At 46.2% G+C, this 18,269-nt stretch overlaps 2 protein-coding genes across 2 annotated transcripts in view; one reads left to right on the top strand and one right to left on the bottom strand.

Moving 5' to 3' along the window:
- Window positions 1-10,320, bottom strand: part of Grk4 (G protein-coupled receptor kinase 4) — a 70,490-nt gene extending 60,170 nt beyond the window's left edge. The window contains 3 exon segments of the mRNA XM_017800295.2: window positions 861-973; window positions 5,257-5,349; window positions 9,726-10,320. Of these exon segments, the coding sequence (XP_017655784.1) occupies window positions 861-973; window positions 5,257-5,349; window positions 9,726-9,807 (288 nt within the window). The 5' untranslated portion in view covers window positions 9,808-10,320.
- Window positions 10,321-10,445: 125 nt separating this feature from the next.
- Window positions 10,446-18,269, top strand: part of Nop14 (NOP14 nucleolar protein) — a 22,739-nt gene continuing 14,915 nt past the window's right edge. Inside the window, exons 1-5 of the mRNA XM_008841867.3 lie at window positions 10,446-10,733; window positions 13,843-13,977; window positions 14,664-14,805; window positions 16,722-16,855; window positions 17,290-17,424. Of these exons, the coding sequence (XP_008840089.1) occupies window positions 10,539-10,733; window positions 13,843-13,977; window positions 14,664-14,805; window positions 16,722-16,855; window positions 17,290-17,424 (741 nt within the window). The 5' untranslated portion in view covers window positions 10,446-10,538. The remainder of the gene's footprint in view (window positions 10,734-13,842; window positions 13,978-14,663; window positions 14,806-16,721; window positions 16,856-17,289; window positions 17,425-18,269) is intronic.

Raw genomic sequence — 18,269 nt, 5'->3', positions numbered from 1 at the left:
TGTACCTGTAGTCCAGGAGATCTGATACCCTTTTCTGGACCCAGCAGGCACCAGGCATACACATGGTGCACATGCGCACATGCAGTCACTCGCAATTTGTGAAAAGGAGAAAGCGAGATAAGGAGCAGTCACAGTGTTTGCCTCTCTACCTTTTTACATGGAAAGGTGCTCAATAGGAGCCAGTTGCGTTGTGCTGTAGTCTCAGCTCTCAAGAGGTTGAGGCAGGAGGACTGCTACAAGTTTAAGGCCAGACCAGGAGACATCACTGAAAGGCCCTGACCTACAAAGTGGGCCTGTTTGGGCTATATTATGAGACCCTGTGCTGGATAGCTTGACACACCTCGGTTGAGGGAGCTTCAATTGGGGAATTTCCTCTATTGGACTGGCCTGTGGCCATGTCTGAGGGGAATCTTCTTGATGAGTGATGTGGGAGGGCCCAGCCCACTGTGGGTGGTGCCACCCCTGGGCAGGTGGGCCTGTGTTGGATAAGAAAGCCGGCTGAGCAGGGGCCAGGGGAGCAAGCCAGTAAGCAGTGTTCCTCCATGGCCTGTGCTCCAGCTCCTGCCTCCAGGTTCCTGCCCTGAGTTCCTACCTTGGGCTCCCAGATGAACTGTGACCTGGGATATGTAAGCTAAATAAACCCTTTCCTCCCCAAGTTGGTATTGGTCAGAGTATTTTGTCATAGAAATGAAGAACAAACTAGGACAGACCCTATCTCTAAAACAAAGGGAGGGAGGAAGGAAGGCAAAGGAGGGAAGTAAGACACTAAGACATTTCTCCACCCTCCATCATTGTTTGGGGCTGATTAAATACTCAAAAGCACAAAACTGCACAGTTCAACTCTGAAAAGAATCACTCACCACTGCATCCAAGAATTCAATGCACCTCTTTAGATCTGGTTTTGTATTACAGAATTGTCTGAAAAGAAGTCTTCCTATTGGCTGCTTGTCACACAGGCTGTTATAATCCTTTTCTGCTAGAGAAAAGGAATGAGAAACAATGCAGTTACCACCCACCAAGTGCTGCTCCATACCTGCCCTCTGTTGTCCTTAATACAATCAAAGTCAAAAACAGTGTTTGTAGCCAGGTGTGGTGATGCTCACCTTTAACCCCAGCACTCCAGAGGCAGAGGAAGGTAGAGCTCTGTGAATTGGAGGCCAGCCTGGTCTACATAACAAGTTCTAGGCCAGCCAGGACCACATAGTGAGACTCTGTCTCAAAATAAGCAAAACCCAAACCAAAGCAAAACACAAAAAAATAGTATTTGTGCTATTATTTTTAAACTACTGTTTACTAATTTAAACTGGGTTATTTTATATGGACAATACCCAGGCAGGGGGCAAGGAGATGACTCAGTCAATAAAGTGCTCATACGCAAGCATGACCTGAGTCCATATCCCCAGCACCCACATGAAGGGCTGGGCATGGTGTGATGCTCCTGTAATCCGAGGGCGGGGGAGGTGAAGATACACCAGTCTAGCCAAACTGACAAGCTCCAGGTTCAGTCTCAAAAAATAAGGAGAATGACTGAGGAAGATGCCCAGTGTTGACGTCTGGCCTCCATATGCACACAGACAAACATGGACAGATACACACACATAAAAGTAAGTAGAAATAAAGTGGAGCTAAGTGTGGTGGCACACACCTGTAATTCCGGCACTCTGGAGGCTGAGAGAGGACAACTGTGAGTTTTAGGCCAACCTGGTCTACCTGATGAGACCCCTGTCTCAAAAACTAAAACCAACCAATCAATAAACACTCAGGTAGTCAAAGACAGCTGGAAAAACTGGTAAGGACTTGACGTGACAGCCATTTCTTTTCCAAAATGAATTATGCAAGGGGTGGATATGCCCAAGGGACAGTCACTTCTTGGGAAGGCAGAAACATAAAGAGATCCTTCTACTACTGCACCCAGCATATGTGGTCAGGATAAACCACGTATTTGTGAAACATACTGCAGAAATGCACTAAATCAAAATTTTAAAACCTCCTACCCATCTTGCTACTTTCTGTACTTGCAAACAAAATTTCAAATATTTTTTACACTTGTTAACATCCCTGTTTTATAATTATTTGCTTGTTTTTCCTTTTCAGTAGGAGGTACTGTACCCTTACCTCAAACAGTGACACTGTTCCAAGAATAAGGCCCTACTGTTCCAGCAATGTCAAAAAGGATGGAAAACAAAACCTTTTATGTTCAAAATAGGTAAAACTTCAGTAAAAAAATCAGTTGTGGGGGCAAAGCAGGGGAGGGCAGTGGGGAGGGCAAATAAGAACAAAGTATAACTCTGGGAGCAGGAGAGAAGGCGCAGTAGTTAAGAGCACTGGCTGCTGTTGCAGAGGATCTGGGCTCAGTCCCCAGCACCCACATGGCAGCTAACAACCATCCATGACTCCAGTTCTGGGGGTCTGACACCCTCTCCTGGCTCTGCAGCACCAGGTATCATATTGTGCTTATGCATACATGCAGGAAAACAAAATAAATCTTTTTAAAAAGAATAATAAAGTATCCAGGTGTGGTAGCGCACGCCTTTATTCCCAGCACTCTGGAGAGAGGCAGAGGCAGGTGGATCTCTGTGAGTTCAAGATCAGCCTGGTCTATATAGTGAGTTCCAGGTCAGTTGGGGCTACAGAGAGACCCTGTCTCGAAGGTAAATAATAAAAAAGGAAAGGAAAGGAGAGAGGAACAGAGAGAGGAAAGGAAGAAGGGGCGGAAGGAGGAAGGGCAGTCAGTCTCTCTACCTAAAATGGATAAATATATTCAGGCTCCCCCAAAGTGACTTTAAAGCCAAAGAATCAAAATTTAAAAGTGGCTAAGTCAGCAAATTCCTCTTTTAAAGGGCTTGTTAATATCAGGCAATTCTGGTAGTCTAAGCCATTCTTGTTTGAGATCACTGGGTTTGCACAAGGAAAGGTCCAGGAAAGGGAGGGGTGGAGCTCAGGAGGTAGAGTTCTTACCTAGCATGCACATCACCCTGAGTTTCATTCACTATTGGCCAGAAGATAAATGGGTCCAACTTTTAGGAAGACTAACCTGTCAACGTAACAACTTTAAATTCATCTACTCCTTCAATCAGAAATTCTCCCCTCCCGCCCAGTTCTGTATGTGGGTGTGTGCATGTGTTTGCGTGGGTGGGTGTGTGAACATGTGCATGCAGGTGTGTGTGTATGTGTGAGCACGTGCATGTGCACAGTGGTCAGAGGTAGATATCAGGTCTCTCCCTCATTTCATTTTCATCTATCTGTCTATCATCTATCTACCTATCAATTTATTCATCACCCACCTATCACCTATCAGTCAGTCTATCTGTCATGTATGTATGTACGTATGTATGTATGTATGTATGTATGTATGTATGTATCTATCTATCTATCTATCTATCTATCTACCTACCTACCTACCTACCTATCTAGTTGAGAGAGGATCTCACTATAGCAATGACTGGACTGGAACTTACCATGTAGCCCAAGCTGGCCTAGAACTCACAAAGATCTGTCTGCCTGACCTTCGGGTGCTAGGATTAAAGGCATGCACCAGCACGCCCAGCAAGAGACAGAGTCTCTCACTAAATTTAGAGCTTGGTGATTCAGCTAGATTAGGTGATCACTGAGCTCTGCCTGTGCCCATCCCCTGTACACCCAGCACTAGGGTTACAGATGTGCACAGCTGTGCCTGCTCTTACGTGGGTACTGGTGATCCAAAATCAGGTCCCCTATGCTTGTGTGGCAAGCACTTTATTGTCTGAGTCATCTCTTCAGCCCCTGAATTGAAAATTCTATCTTCAAATTTTTAATTCTGACTGTCCTACAGACATGGTCTATTATCTGACTTCCCATGCTCTTACAGCTAACACTCAGTCTTTACAGTTCTTGAATATTCCATTACACTGATATACAGTGAATTTTTGTTTGCTTATTTTTTTACAAAATTGGGAATCAAACACAGGACTTTATGCATACCAGGCAAGTGTTCTACTAACGAGTTACATTCTCTTTTCCCTTATATATTTTATTTCAATAAATTAAAAAAAATTTTTTTTTGGTCTTTTTTGAGACAGGGTCTCCCTGGAGCCCCAGCTGTCCTGGAACTCACTATGTAGACCAGGCTGGCCTCAAACTCAGAGATCTGCCTGCCTCTGCCTCCCGAGTGCTGGGATTAAAGGTGTGCGCCACCACGCCAGGCTCACTTTGAATGAATGCTTTTTTAAAAAACAATTTTTAAAAAAATATTTTATTGTGCTCGGTGTGGTGGCATACGCCTTTAATTCCCATAGTGAGTTCCAGGCCAGCTGGGGTTACAGGGAGACCCTGTCTTAAAAGGACCAAAAAATAAAATTTTATTATTTTTTTATGTGTATATGTGCATTGCCTGCATGTGTATAAGTGCACCTGTGTCATGCAATGCCCACAGAGGTCAGAAGAGGGTGTTGGATCCCCTGGAACTGGAGTTATAGATGGTTATCTGTCATGTGGGTGCTGGGAACTGAACCTGGGGCCTCTGCAAGAGCAGCTGGCACTTTTAACTGTTGAACCATCTCTCCAGTCCAAACTAATGTCATTTTGTTGTTGTTGTTTTTGTCTTTTTTGAGACAGGGTCTCCTTGTAGGCCCAGCTGTCCTGGAACTCACTATGTAGACCAGGCTGGCCTCGAACTCACAAAGATCCACCTGCCTCTGCCTCCCAAGCGCTGGGATTAAAGGCGTGAGCCACCACGCCTGGCCCAAACTAATGTTTTAATAAAAACACCAATAATTCATTATTAGACACAGAAAATTGAAAAGATATTAGGACATGCTTAAAAGTGCTTTCTTCTGGAAAGAATGACTGGTTGGGTCTTTGGGAAAGAGACCCATTATTCTGTTACATGCAGAATAATGAATGTATACCAGCTTTGGGTTTCTTTTTTTTGAGACAGGGCCTCCCTGTAGCCCCAGCTGGTCTAGATTCACTACGGACACCAGGCTGGCCTCGAATTCCCAAGAGATCCGCCTGCCTCTGCCTCCCAAGTTCTGGGATTAAAGGCGTGAGCCACCCCACCCAACTCAATATATACCAGTTTTTAAGAACATTTTAAATGAAAAAGTCAATAATTATATTCTTCATCATTGCAGACCAGAGAATTTAAAAGTATTTCCCACTCTGAAAAGGCTAATGAAATTATTAGAATTTACCATAGAAATTTGAAGAACGAAACGCATCTAAGTAATGATGCCACATCAGACACACCCTGCAGACTTAAGTGATGGCTTTACTCACCGATGGAGTATCTTAGCTCAGTGCACAGGCTGACTGGGGGCAACTTCAGGATCTCCTTCCATCTTTTACTACGACAATTCTTTTCGCCTAGTCCTGCTAAATTTTAAAAACAAAAAACTTTACATAAAAATTCTTGTTTATCAAGTCAGGTCTTACCATGTAATCCAGATTGTCCTTGGATTCTAGATCCTTCTCTCTTAACCTCCTGAGTATAGGATTACAGGCAGGTAACACTGAGCCCAAAAAAAAAGGCTGTTTTTTTGTTCCAGTTTATTGTAATATTAGTAAGTTGTGTGTGTATTTCTCAGCAGGCTTGTTAAATACATTTCCCATGTATTTCATACCACTAAGCATTACTTATTTCTCTTTCCTCTTTGTCCCTGTATAGCCCGCCCTCCTCAGTTAAAGTTTCCCCTTGATAACTCCTGTTTCCTACTATCCCTCTCCCTCAAGCTCCTTCTTCCCCTTTCCCCCACTCTGGTAACTTTGGCTCCTGAAGTTACATCAGGATATATACTCACATTTAAGGATGTAGAACTAGGATTGACATGAGAGCAAACATGCATGGCTTGTTTTTCTGTCTGGGTTACCTCCCTTAGTATAAGTTTCTAGTTCCATCCATTTACCTGCAAATTTCATGATTTTGTTTTTCTTTACCACTGAGTGGAGCTCCACAGTGTAAATTACATTTACATTATCCATTCATCGGGTTAGGGAACATTTAGGTTGTTTCCATTCCCTTGGTATTTTGAAAAGAGCAGTGACCAATATGGTTGAGCAATTATCTGTGTAGTAGGATGCCGAGTGTTTTGGGTATGTGCCAAAGAGTGGTAGAGCTGGAGCATATGGTACATCTATTTTTAGTTTTTTCAAGTTCTCCATACTGCAGTCCACACTGGCTGAACCAGTTTGCAATCCCATCAACAATGAATGAGCGCTTCCCTTTCCCCCACCCTCACCAGCTTTGGTCATTTGTTTTCTTGATCTTAGCCATTCTGACAGGGAGAAGAGGAAATCTTAAAGTAGTTTGAATTTGCATTTCCCTAATCGCTTAGTTTGTTGAACACTTTGTAAGATATTTCTTGGCCATTTTTCCTTCTTCCTTTGAGAATTCTCTGTTTGGATCTGTAGCCCATTTTTCAGCACCTTTTTTTATCGTCTTATGTGGATCAAGGTCTCAGCTGTTTCACTCCACAGTAACTTGGCTCCTCTGCTTCTGGGCCCAAGGTGAGGCAGAACACTGGCAGAAGGGAGTCACAGAATAAAGCTGCTCATCCCATGGTGGACAGAAGGCAAGAGAAGAGTGGGAGACCAAGACCAAGACCTACTCTTCAAAGGCTGACCAAGAAATCAGGGTACTATGGTGCAAGAGTGTGATCACAGTGCTCCAGAGGGTGATCACAGTGCTCCAGTGTGATCACAGTGCTCAAGAGGTAGCACCAAGAGGATTGCTATTGAGTTGGAGGCTGACCTGGTCTACCCAGCAAATAAACTAGACCAGCTAGGGTTACAGTGTAAAACTGTGTCAAGAAAAAACAAAACACAACCCCCTCCACAACCAGAAATGGGTTGGTAAGATGACTCAGTGTGTAAAACGCACTAGCCACCAAGCCTGAGGACCCACGTTTGAGCCCCAAGACCAAAATGGCTGAAGAGAACCAGCTCCTGTAAGTTGTCCTGTGACCTCTGCACACAAGCACATGGACACACACAAATATAAAAAAAAAAACAAACGCTTGACTCCCAAATTAAAAAAGCATACCCACAGCGACCTATTTTTTCCAACCAGGCCCCACTGCCTAATAGCCCATTAAGTACTAGGAATCCATTGATGAAGTTAATGGCTTCCAGAACTAATCATATCTAAATAGATCAGCAACTAGGAACCACAGCTTCAACATATGAACTTCATGAGGGGAGACATTACATAGCCCCAAATCCTAAATTTAAAAAAATCATACTTTATGGCTGGTGAGATGGCTCAGCAGGTAAAGGCATGTGCTGTCAAGCCTGATGAGTTGGATGCCCAGACCCCACATGGTAGAGAGAATTCGCCAGTTGTCCTCTGACCTCCATATGTGCACCATGGCACAGAAGTGCCCATACATATATACACATGCACACAACATAAATAGAATGTAATAAAGATTTTAAAAATAATAGTTTTGGCAAGGCATGGTGGCACCCTTTAATCCCAGCACTTGGGAGGCAGAGGCAGGAGCATCTCTGTGAGTTTGAGGACAGTTTGTGTTATACAGGGAGGTTATACACCCTTTTCTGACCTCTATGGGCATTGCGTGACACGGGTACACTTACATACATGCAGGCAACTGACTCATACACATAAAATAAAAATATTTTTAGGCCAGGTGTGGTGGCACACGCCTTTAATCCCAGCACTCAGGAGGCAGAGGCAGGTGGATCTTTGTAAGTTTAAGGCCAGCCTGGTCTACATAGTGAGTTCCAGGACAGCTGGGGCTACAAGGAGACTGTCTCAAAAAGCCAAAAAAAATTTTTTTAAGAAAACACCATACCTGTATTAGTTACTCTTCTGTTGTGATAGAAACACCATGACCAAGGAAACATAAAAGGAAGAGTTTATTTAGCTTATGGTTCCAAAGGGACAAGAATCCATCATGGTGGGAAGTGACGGTAGAGGTGACTGGAGTAGGAGCAGAAGCTAAGTCTCACATCTTCAAGCAGCACAGGAAGCTGAGCGTGACTGAAGATCCTGAAAGGCTTAAGAACTCTCTAAGTCCACCCCCAATGACATGCTTCCTCCAGCATGGCCCCATCTTCTAAGACCTCCCAGAACAGCACCAGCAACTAGGGACAAAATGTCCACATACTTGAAGTCTATGGGGGAAATTTTCATTCAAACTACCATGATGCCCTAGCTTTTTATGTGGGTACTGGGATGGAACTCAGCTTCTCGAGTTTTGCCACCTCACTATTATCTAATCTCTGCAACATTATAATAAAGTCTGCTTGGTGTAATATTTCTCTTTTTTGGACACTGCCCAGATATGAGGGTAGAGGATGATGAGAAACCTAAATTAGTGAGGTCTTATTTCCAATAAGGATTCCTTCCCACGACCAATTTTGAGTTCCAGCGCAGGACAAGATGCTCTCCTGAAAGAGAAGGAGGAAACCCAGACCTGGTCTCTTCCCAGTCATGCTCAGTTCTTTGTCAAAATGATGTCAGTGCACAAAAGTGTCTTAAGGGAGAGGCCTTTTACAAAGTGTTGTTTGGCTTGCACACTTCCCATCCTCCTTCCTGGTTGGTTTGTCATCTCACTAAGCCTGACTGGCCTCCAACACAGGATCTTCCTGCCTAAGCCTCCTGTTGATGATGCCCTTGAATCCCAGGTGTCTTCAAGCCCTAACTGGTCCAGTTCTGGGTACTCATTGGCACTTCACGAATTTCTTTCCATGTTTCTTCCTCAGAGTTTCCAGTGTGTTGAAGAAATCATGTGTTTTCTAATTTTTTTTTTCTTCCTGAATGGCATTTAGGGTGCAAATGGGATTTCCAAGGAAGCTAAAAACAAACAAAAGCACACAAATATGAAGATCAAAAACATTTCTCTGTTCCAAATTAATTTTACTCAAAGGATGTACTCAGCATTTTGTGAGATGAATTTATGGATGCTTCACAGCACTCTAAGTCACCACTTCCCACCATCTGTACCTAGGAGGTGCATTTTCATTGCACAGTCTCAGATTAGCAACGCTGAGGATGGGTTGGAACTCAGGCCCTTGCAGGCCTCTAGCACAGAGCACATCTCCAGCCTCACCGGATACTGACATAGCACAGGTGGCCCAGGAGGACCAAACATCAGCAGATTCAGGATTGGCTCCAGGGAGGTCAAAGTTCCCCTGAGGGCAAGGCACCCTCCTCTCCCCACCCCAGGACAATGCCATAGTCCACCCCAACGGCAATCCAACAGTCCCCCCAGGACAAGGCAATGGGCAATCAATGCGGCGGTCCCCTGAGGGAATGTGATGCCCCCACCACCCCCAGTCCAATGAGGTGGTCCTCCACCCCCCACCTCACCCCCTGCCCTCGCAATGGGATGGTCCCCCCTCCCAATGTGACTGCCCCCACAGGGCATTGCGATGATCCTCCCCAAAGGCAATTCTATGGTTGGACCTCCTGTGACAATCAATGTGGTGGACCCCCTGAGGGCAATGAGTACCCCCCACCCCGGAATTCGATCGTCCCAAGAGCAATTCACACACCGCCCCCCGCAATGAGACCTTCCCAAGAGCAATGCCCCCCAACGCGCCTCCCCCCAAGGGCAATGCGTCTGTCACCCGAAGGCAATGCATCCCCCAGGGCATCGCGCCCCCCCGCAATACGCGCCCCCAGGGCAATGCGACTCCCAAGGGCAATGCACCGGTCCCCCAGCCTAGGGCCCCAGAAGCACAGGGGGACCCGCCTGGGGAGCCCCACGATGCGGCGCACACACCTCGACGCGCCTTCAGCAGCACCGCATTGGCCATGATGTTCTCTAGGTCCATGGCCCGCCGCCGCCGGCGGCGCGAACGCATCCTCCGCGGCCCGGGAGGCGGAAGCGGGCAGACCCGGGAGGCCTCCGAGCCGGGAGCCACGGCTGCCTCAGGCTCCGCTTCGATCGGCGCCGCCACCACTGCCACCAGGAGCGCCGGCGTCGCAGTCGCCGTGGGCGCGAGGCCCGACCCGGGGGAGGCTTGGGGCGGGCGACCGGCCTGGGCTAGCGGCGGCGGCGCCCGGTCGCTCGCGCTCTTCTTGGCCTCATCGCCCCGGCCCAGCGCGCGTAGCCTTTTCCTCAGCGCCGGGTCCCGGGGCGGACCCGAGCCTCCGCTGCCCCCCACCCCACAGGGGGCTCACTGGCCGGGGAGCTGTCCCCGGGGGTGAGGGCTGTAGGCGCCGCCGCCACTGCCCACGATGCGCAGGGTAACCCGGCCGGGGTAACGGCTGTCCTCCAGAGGGAGCGCTCGGGCTGCCCTCGCGGTGGTGCCTGAGGAGGATGTGGTGCGCGGGACACTACAGATCCCATAAGGCCCCGCGCCAGGAAGCCGGAGTAAGAGGCCTGCTGGGAGTTGTAGTTCTTCCGCCAATCGACGTGTAGGCTGAACGTCTAGTTCCCAGTCTTCGGAATCTACTTCCCGCGGTGTCCTGAGACCTGGCTCAGTTATCGCGAGAGGAGGCTGGGCGGTGTGTCCTCGTTTGGAGCACCCGTTTCCGCCAGATTTCTCTCGCATGGTTGTTCCCTGACTCCGACGGGTCCGGAGGTGTAGTCATGGGGAGGGCCAAGGCGGCCCGGACGCGGAGGCAGACCCCCAGAACGCCGGCGGCGGCGGGCGGAGGCCCCGCGAAGACCAACTCGAACCCTTTCGAGGTGAAAGTCAACCGGCAGAAGTTCCAGGTCCTCGGGAAGAAGACGCGTCACGATGTGGGGCTGCCTGGCGTGTCCCGCGCCCGGGCCATCAGGAAGGTGAGGGGCGCGGCCTGGCGGGGGGAGCCCGTGGCCATCCGCGGGTTGCCGGGGCCCCGTTTTTTTCGCCTGTGAAACGGAGACCATGCCAGTCACATAGTCCTGGTTGATTTTTATCTCCATGCCCCTGCTTTCTGTGGACTGCAGTGATCTTCCCAGAGAAACGCTTGCAGGATTCTGCAAGTTTGTATCCTAAGTGCGTGCGTTCCAGTCCTGGCATCCTGCATGTGTAACTTCCATCCTGTGTTTATGATTCCATTCCAGAATATTCTGTATCTTCCTTTCCAATTCAGTCCAACAATTGGCATTCCATATGCAACTACTGATGCTTGTTGGGCTTTTAAAAAAGCAGAATATATGATAAATTAATAGAGCTGTTGATAGTAGAGGGGATAAGTAAGATTTGACCCCTGCCTGCAACAGCTCCTAATCTGTATTTTGTTACAGAGCATGCAGTTCACATGAGATCTTTGACCTTTTACATGAAATTATCCTTACTGCAAGGAACTGACACTGTCATGTATTCTCAGGCGGTAACAAATGACTGGCTGTCATGGAATCCACGCTTCACTCTACAGGCCAACTATAGTAGTGCAGACTCTAGAAGAGACACATCGTTTTCCATTTAAGCCCTGGTCTTCTCATTTCTGATGTGCAATGAAACACACCCTGCCTCTTGCAGTGGTTGTGAGAATTAAATAAAGTATCACATTCAGTGGATAGTAAGCAGTCTCTAAACACAACTGTCCTTACACTACTGGACTTGTCATCCTCAGGCTCCTTCACAGTAGAACTTAACCTGTTGTCCTTGTTTTGTCAGAATCAAGTAATAACTAAGTCTTGCCTTAACTCCCCAAGGCACTAAAGCACCAGCACTTTTGAAACTCCACAGCCCAAATAGGGCATTTTGCTCAGCCCCTAGTGTGTGGTGGCTAGAAGGTTTACAGATCCGCCCCCAGCAGAAAATCAAATATTTGGAGGAAACAGAAATAGAGCTGAAACACTTTGAAAGTCAACATCAGGAAAAAGGGTGAATGACAGAGCATCAAAGAATTGTTCATAGAACCATATTGAACTCTTGGAGGGGCAGGGAGGAGTCATGACCAACTAGAAAAGACTGAGGCATAGGGTTAAGGGCCCCGTGCTATCTGGAAGGACAGTGGACCTTCCAATTGAGGCCACACTTGATCTGTGAGCACAGGGTCCCTGCAGTGGGCCACTTTTCTGCACAGTATCTTTGAGAGTTGGCTTCTTTCCTCTGATTAGTGGTAGCCCTTTGGGGCAGCTCTTCAGTGTAGCAGTACAAGCAGTACCTAACACCATCACTTTCTAGTTGGATCTCAATTTCCAAGATAAATTATAAAGTAACAGTAATTAATATAGTTACTGATCCCTTAGAGTGGGTCAGGCATTATATTAAGAAACTTGGGTTTAACCCTCATGATCAGACTCATGAGGAAAGTACTGTTGTCTCCATTTCATACCCAAAGAGACTGGCAGAGAGCAGCCCTGTACCTTTCTTCAGTCAGCCATGGTAAGTTGGGATCCAAGCCCAGGCTAAAGTCCTTGGTATTACACACTGAGGCAGTTACTCTGTGCTTATTTCTGTCCAAAATCATCTCCTTTCTTCAGACCACCATGTGATCCTCACAAAGATTGTCTGAAGAAAGTGGCTACCTCCTCTTAGAGTTAAAGCCACTGAAATAGAAAGATAAGACCCTTTCAATGTCCTGGCTAGGAAGTAGTGAGGTTGGTGTGGGATTCTGTGACCACACTTTCAACCTGTCAGGCCTTGTGAGGAAAGAACAGAGGTACAGGATCGTCATACCTCCTGGAGCTCAGTCCCTAGGGTCAGTGATTGTGTCTGGATGAGGTACTACTCCCCCATCCTTAGTAACTTTGCCATATTTCTTTTGCCTTGGCGTGGGCTTAAGAGAAGCATGTTCATTGTACCTAAATGTCCCTGAGAAATGCAAAGAGCATTCAAACCGGCATTAGATTAAGAGTTTGAAATGCCTACCAAGATACCAAGTTGTGGATTTTTGAAGCCACTGAATTGGATCATTGCAAAGGCCTACTGTTGTGTGGTGATTCCACCTTGATACTGAGTACTTTCAGCAGTGGCTGATGTATGAATTCTTTCAAGTGACACTCAAATATAAGAATTTCTGTGAAGAGCCTTCAGTCTTGGCATTGGAGAAGAAGCAGGAGGATCAGGAGTTGGAAGCCAACCTTAGCTACATAGTGAATTCAAGGCCAGTTGTATTAGTTAACTTTTCTGTTGCTATGGTAAAACACCATAAGCAAGGCAATGTATAGAAGGAAGAGTTTGGACTGGAGAGATGGCCCAGCAGTTAAGAACACTGGCTGCTCTTGCAGAGGACCTAGGTTCCATTCCCAGCAGGCACATGGTGGCTGACAACCATCTAACTCCAGGTCCAGGGTATCTGACACCCTTTCTGACCTCTGTAAGCACTGCAGGACATGAGTGCACTTACACAGATGCACCCCTGTCTTACTACCCTGTCTTCACCCTGTTTTAGGGAATTTAGCCTCAAGGTTGAATAATACTGATCTTGTTCATTACTCCACTAGAGAATGCCAAATTATTTGATACCTGATATTCTGATTATCCAGAGAAACAATGTTTTAAAGTATAAAGGGTAAACTATGTTCCAAATTCTCAAACTCATTTATGATATGATTTCACACATGAAAGCACAACTATTCATTCCTGGATGTATGTTCAATGGGAAGTAACCTCCCTCCGTGATGGAATAGAGTTAAACATTTCCTTGCACTTAAGCAAACACTCAACCGTAGGAGAACTCCTATAGCTTGAAAAGTGATTCCGAGTCTTTGGCTTCAGCAGTGGTAAGCAGACTCCAGAGCGGAGAATAATCATCCAATTACCACCAAGAGTGAGTTGATTTTCTCGTCTCAAAAATGTGTTCCTATTAGGGCAGGCCTAGCATTGATGAACTCAGCTTCTATATTAACTTTAATATCTTACTGTGTAGCTATGAACTTCACACTCAGTTCTGATGACCCCTTCAGTAGCTATTACAGAAACGTGCTGAGACTTATTTCTGTGTGTTCTGATTTTCAGCGTACCCAGACTTTACTGAAGGAGTACAAAGAAAGGAATAAGTCCAATGTGTTTACAGATAAGCGCTTTGGGGAATACAATAGCAACATAAGTCCAGAGGAGAAGATGATGAAGAGGTTTGCTTTGGAGCAACAGGTATGGGGGGTAGGGTGGGGATGGAGGAATGCCTGCTATAAATTTTACACAAGGTGAGCCAGGGAGAAGGCTCTTGTTCATTTGTGCCTTTGTGAGCTACTTGCTGGGCTTGGCGGCACACATCTTTAATCCCAGCACCTGGGAGGCAGATCTACCTGGTGAATCCCTGTGAGTTCAAGACCAACCTGGTCTATGCAGTTCAGCGTTCAGGACCAGCCAGGTCTATGTAATGATACCGTTTCAAAAAAACAAAACACAGACAGAAAGACAGACACTGGTTAACAAATAGATAAGTATCTTAACCAGAGCACATGGTAAGTCGGGACATGTTCTGTAGTTGTTAGCTAAGGCGCTACCTGTAGTTTTGTTGGGTGGAGAGTAAGTGAGCACAGGAGCAGTACTGATAGGGAAGACTGATTTAGCCCATTGGTCTATATAAGGAATTCTCTCTATAGCCAGGCATGGTGGCGCACACCTTTAATCCCAGTACTTAGGAGGTAGAGGCAGCAAATCTCTGTGAGTTTGAGGCCAGCCTGGTTTACCCAGTGAGTTCCAGGCCAGCCAGAGTTGTGTAGTGAGACCCTGTCTCAAAAATAAATAAATAAAAATAAAAAATCTTGGAGTTATTTTTTTAGAAAGTGAATGTGAGAATTTTAAGTAACTGATTCCCCTTATCCTTTGTTAAGCGACATCATGAGAAAAAGAACATCTACAATCTAAATGAAGATGAAGAATTAACTCATTATGGCCAGTCTTTGGCCGACATTGAAAAGCATAATGACATTGTGGAAAGTGACAGTGATACTGAAGAACGGGGAATGCTGTCTGGTAAGGGGGCAGCACAGAAGCCCGGGGCCCCACAGAAGCCTGGGGCCTGGAGCCATGTTTGGGCTAGCTCCCGCTTCTTGGAAACCCAGAAAATAATGCTTCAAGAACGTTTCACCTCTTGATAAAGCCCACATTTGGGGCTTTTTAAGTTTCAGAGCTTTGGGTCGGGTATATGACGCTGGGAAAGCCCTTTACAATCCCTTTTCTCGTTAAACATGACAATAGCTCCTACCTAGGAGCTTAGAGAGCTGGAGTGAGAGCTGTGGGTGGGTAAACGCCCTCTGGCTGGTAGAGCACTTCTGCCCTGCTTGCCCCCTGTTTCGTGTCCTCTGACGCTATGGCTACACCAGTGGCATTCATGCACTGGCATCTGTGCAGTTCTTCTAGTCTTTGTTATGGGACTGATTATGGCAGTTTTGTACAGAAACTGATAGTCAGCCTGTGTCTGTGGATGATAGACCATGGCACTAAGCAGAGCCAATATGGACCTTGGTGTTGATGCACAGCCAAATCCAGTGAACTAAATTTACAAGGAAATGCAGGTGTCATTTATTCATTGATAGTTTATGTGTCACACACCATTTTTAGTTCTGGGGACATACTTTTTTGTGTGTGTTTTTGAGACAGGGTCTCCCTGTAGCCCCAGCTGGCCTGCAACTCACTGTGTAGACCAGAGAGACTATTTTTTAAAGAACCTTTCCCATTCTACATTTGATGATTTCTACAATGTTTTTATCTTTTGTCGTGGTGAATAGGGCACACTGGAGATGACAGTTCTTGTTGCTGGTTCCTACTCCTGCCATTGGCTCAGGGCTTTTCCACTCCAACCCCTGCATAGGCAGTGGGCAGGGGACACATGCCATGCGTGGATCCTGGACTCTTCTTCAAGACTGTAGTTCCACTCTACTTTCTCTTTCCCTGAGAACAAACAAAATCAGCTGCATATTGTTTCCTTGGATGGTGGCTTGTTGGTTGCAGGGATCTGAGTGTCCTTGGAGCAGCCCATCTCGGGTTTCCTTAGGCATCAGTGTGCCTTGTGCCAGCTGTGAGAATTCCTTCTTGGGTATAGAATTCTCAAGCGTGCTCTTGGGAAGGGCCGATGAGATGGCTTAGCGAGTAAAGGTACCTCTCACCCAACATTCAAGCCCATGGACCTGCATTGGATTCTCCAGAACCCATGTAAAGGTGGAAGGAGAGACCTGGACCCACTAAGTTGTCCTTATGTTCTCTGTGGCACAGACACACAGAGAAAGTAAAGAAATAATTTTTTAAAGAGTGCGTGGTGGTGCACGCCTTTAATCCCAGCACTTGGGAGGTAGAGGCAGGCAGATCTCTGTAAGTTCGAGACCAGCCTGGTCTACATAGTAAGTTCCAGGCCAGCTGATGATTTTTTTTTTTTAAAAAAAAAAAAAAAAAAAAAAAAAAAAAAAAAAAAGTGCTAGGCTGGGAGATGGCTCAGTGGTTAAGAGCACCAACTGCTCTTAGAGAGGACCCAGGTTCAATTTCCAGTACCCACATGGCGGCTAACTCCAGTTCCAGGGGAATTTGGTGCCTTCTTCTGACCTCTGCAGGCATTGCACAACATGGATGCACCTACACATATGCAGGCATAATACTCATACACATAATATAAAAATAAGTGCTGGGCCTGAGTAGAATGGCACAAACCTTTAATCCCAGCACTCAGGAGGCAGAGGCAGACCAGTATCTGTGAGATCCAATGCAATCTGGTCTGCTTAGCAAGTTCCAGGCCAGCTGGGGCTACAGGGAGACCCTGTCTCAAAAAGACCCCAAAAAAAAAGAAAGAAAAAAGACCAAAAAAAGGACTCTTGAAGAGATGTTGGCAGAGTTCTATGGAAAATGGTCGCAAAGCCAGAACCTGGCCTCCCTCATGGTCTTCTGCTGTTGGTCCCCAGCTGAGCTGACTGCCGCTCACTTTGGAGGTGGGGTCCACAAGAGTGCCTCTCACCAGGAAGGCATGGCTGCAGACAAGCCAAAGTCACGGAAAGAACTGATTGACGAGCTCATCGCAAAGTCAAAGCAAGAGAAGGTGAGTTGGCTGATGTTCTCTTTGTGGTGAGCTGCAGTGATGCGCTCACCAGAACATGCTGGGGCTCTCTTCCCTGTACGTTTTAGGCTATATTTAATATTTTTTCTGAATTTAATATAGAATTTGTTTCGAGAAGGAATAATCTAAACCTCGTTAAACATTTACTCCTGATGGTTTTTATTGGCTTCAGTATTTGCAAAATGTCAGCTGCTTGTTAAACTTGCCGTGAACTGCTCAGTGCTTCAGAATCTAGTTAGTAGCAGGAAGTTACTTCAGTCCATTCTGTGGCATTTACGTTCTTGGTTCTCATTTCAAGGTGACACACTTCGTATTGACTGAGTGGTCACTTCACATTCTTGCCCTGCTCACCAGGCCACGCAGTGAAAACCCAGCTGTAGTGGTGTGTGGCATGTGTTCATTACTTTTTTCCTCAGAGGGAGAGACAAGCTCAACGAGAAGATGCCCTTGAGCTCACAGAGAAGCTGGACCAAGACTGGAAAGAAATCCAGACCCTCCTGACTCACAAAACTCCCAAGTCAGAGAAAAAAGAGAAGAAGGAAAAATTCAAGGTAGGAAACACCCTGTCAGAACCAGCCCGAGTTTTCATTATCATCTCCTGGCCCGCTTCCTGTCAGGGCAGGGTCGTTTTGTTTTTCAGTGTTTGTGTGTGCATGGAGGTCAAAGGACAAAAGAACTTGGTTCTCTTTTTTCCATCGTGGATTCCAGAGATTGACCTCCTTGTCAGACCTGCGCTACAAGCATGCAAGCATTTTTTACCTATTGAGCCATCTTGCTGGCCCTAGAGGAGGTTTTCGGTTGGACATTTATGTTAGTTTATCTGATGTTTTTTATATTGGGGTGGGAAGTGGCCAACTCTCTTCTATCTCTACTTTAAGTGAGTTAAAGATTGTTTTCAGGTGAGAAGTAGTTAGAGGTGGAGACACGGGGTGTGCATTTCAACTTCCTTTTATACATTTGTGTGTTCTTACATGATCACTTAATAAGCATTTCCTTAATTTTTTCCCTCTTAAGTATTGTTTCTTGCTACATTTTATACTTATTTATTTATTTATTTATTTATTTTGGTCTTTTTGAGACAGGGTCTCCCTGTAGCCCCAGCTGGCCTGGAAATCATTACGTAGATGAGGCTGGCCTCCATCTCATAGAGATCCACCTGCCTCTACCTTCCAAGCGCTGGGATTAAAGGCATGTGCCACGACACCTGGCTTCATTTATTTTTTAGATAGGCTTTCTTATAGCATAACCTGGCCTGGAATTCAATATGTGGCTAAGAGTGGCCTTGAACCCCTGATCCTCCTGCTACTGCCTCACATGTTCTGGGGTTATAAACATGTCCCATTATGCCCAGCACTGATACATTTGTAGAGTAAGTTTTTATTTTTAGGACTAAAAA

This window comes from Nannospalax galili, unplaced genomic scaffold (assembly GCF_000622305.1).
Source record: "Nannospalax galili isolate Female #2095 unplaced genomic scaffold, S.galili_v1.0 scaffold101, whole genome shotgun sequence".
Lineage (NCBI taxonomy): Eukaryota > Metazoa > Chordata > Mammalia > Rodentia > Spalacidae > Nannospalax > Nannospalax galili.
Note: the sequence above shows the minus strand (reverse complement) of the source record. Positions and strands in the feature narration are given on the sequence as shown.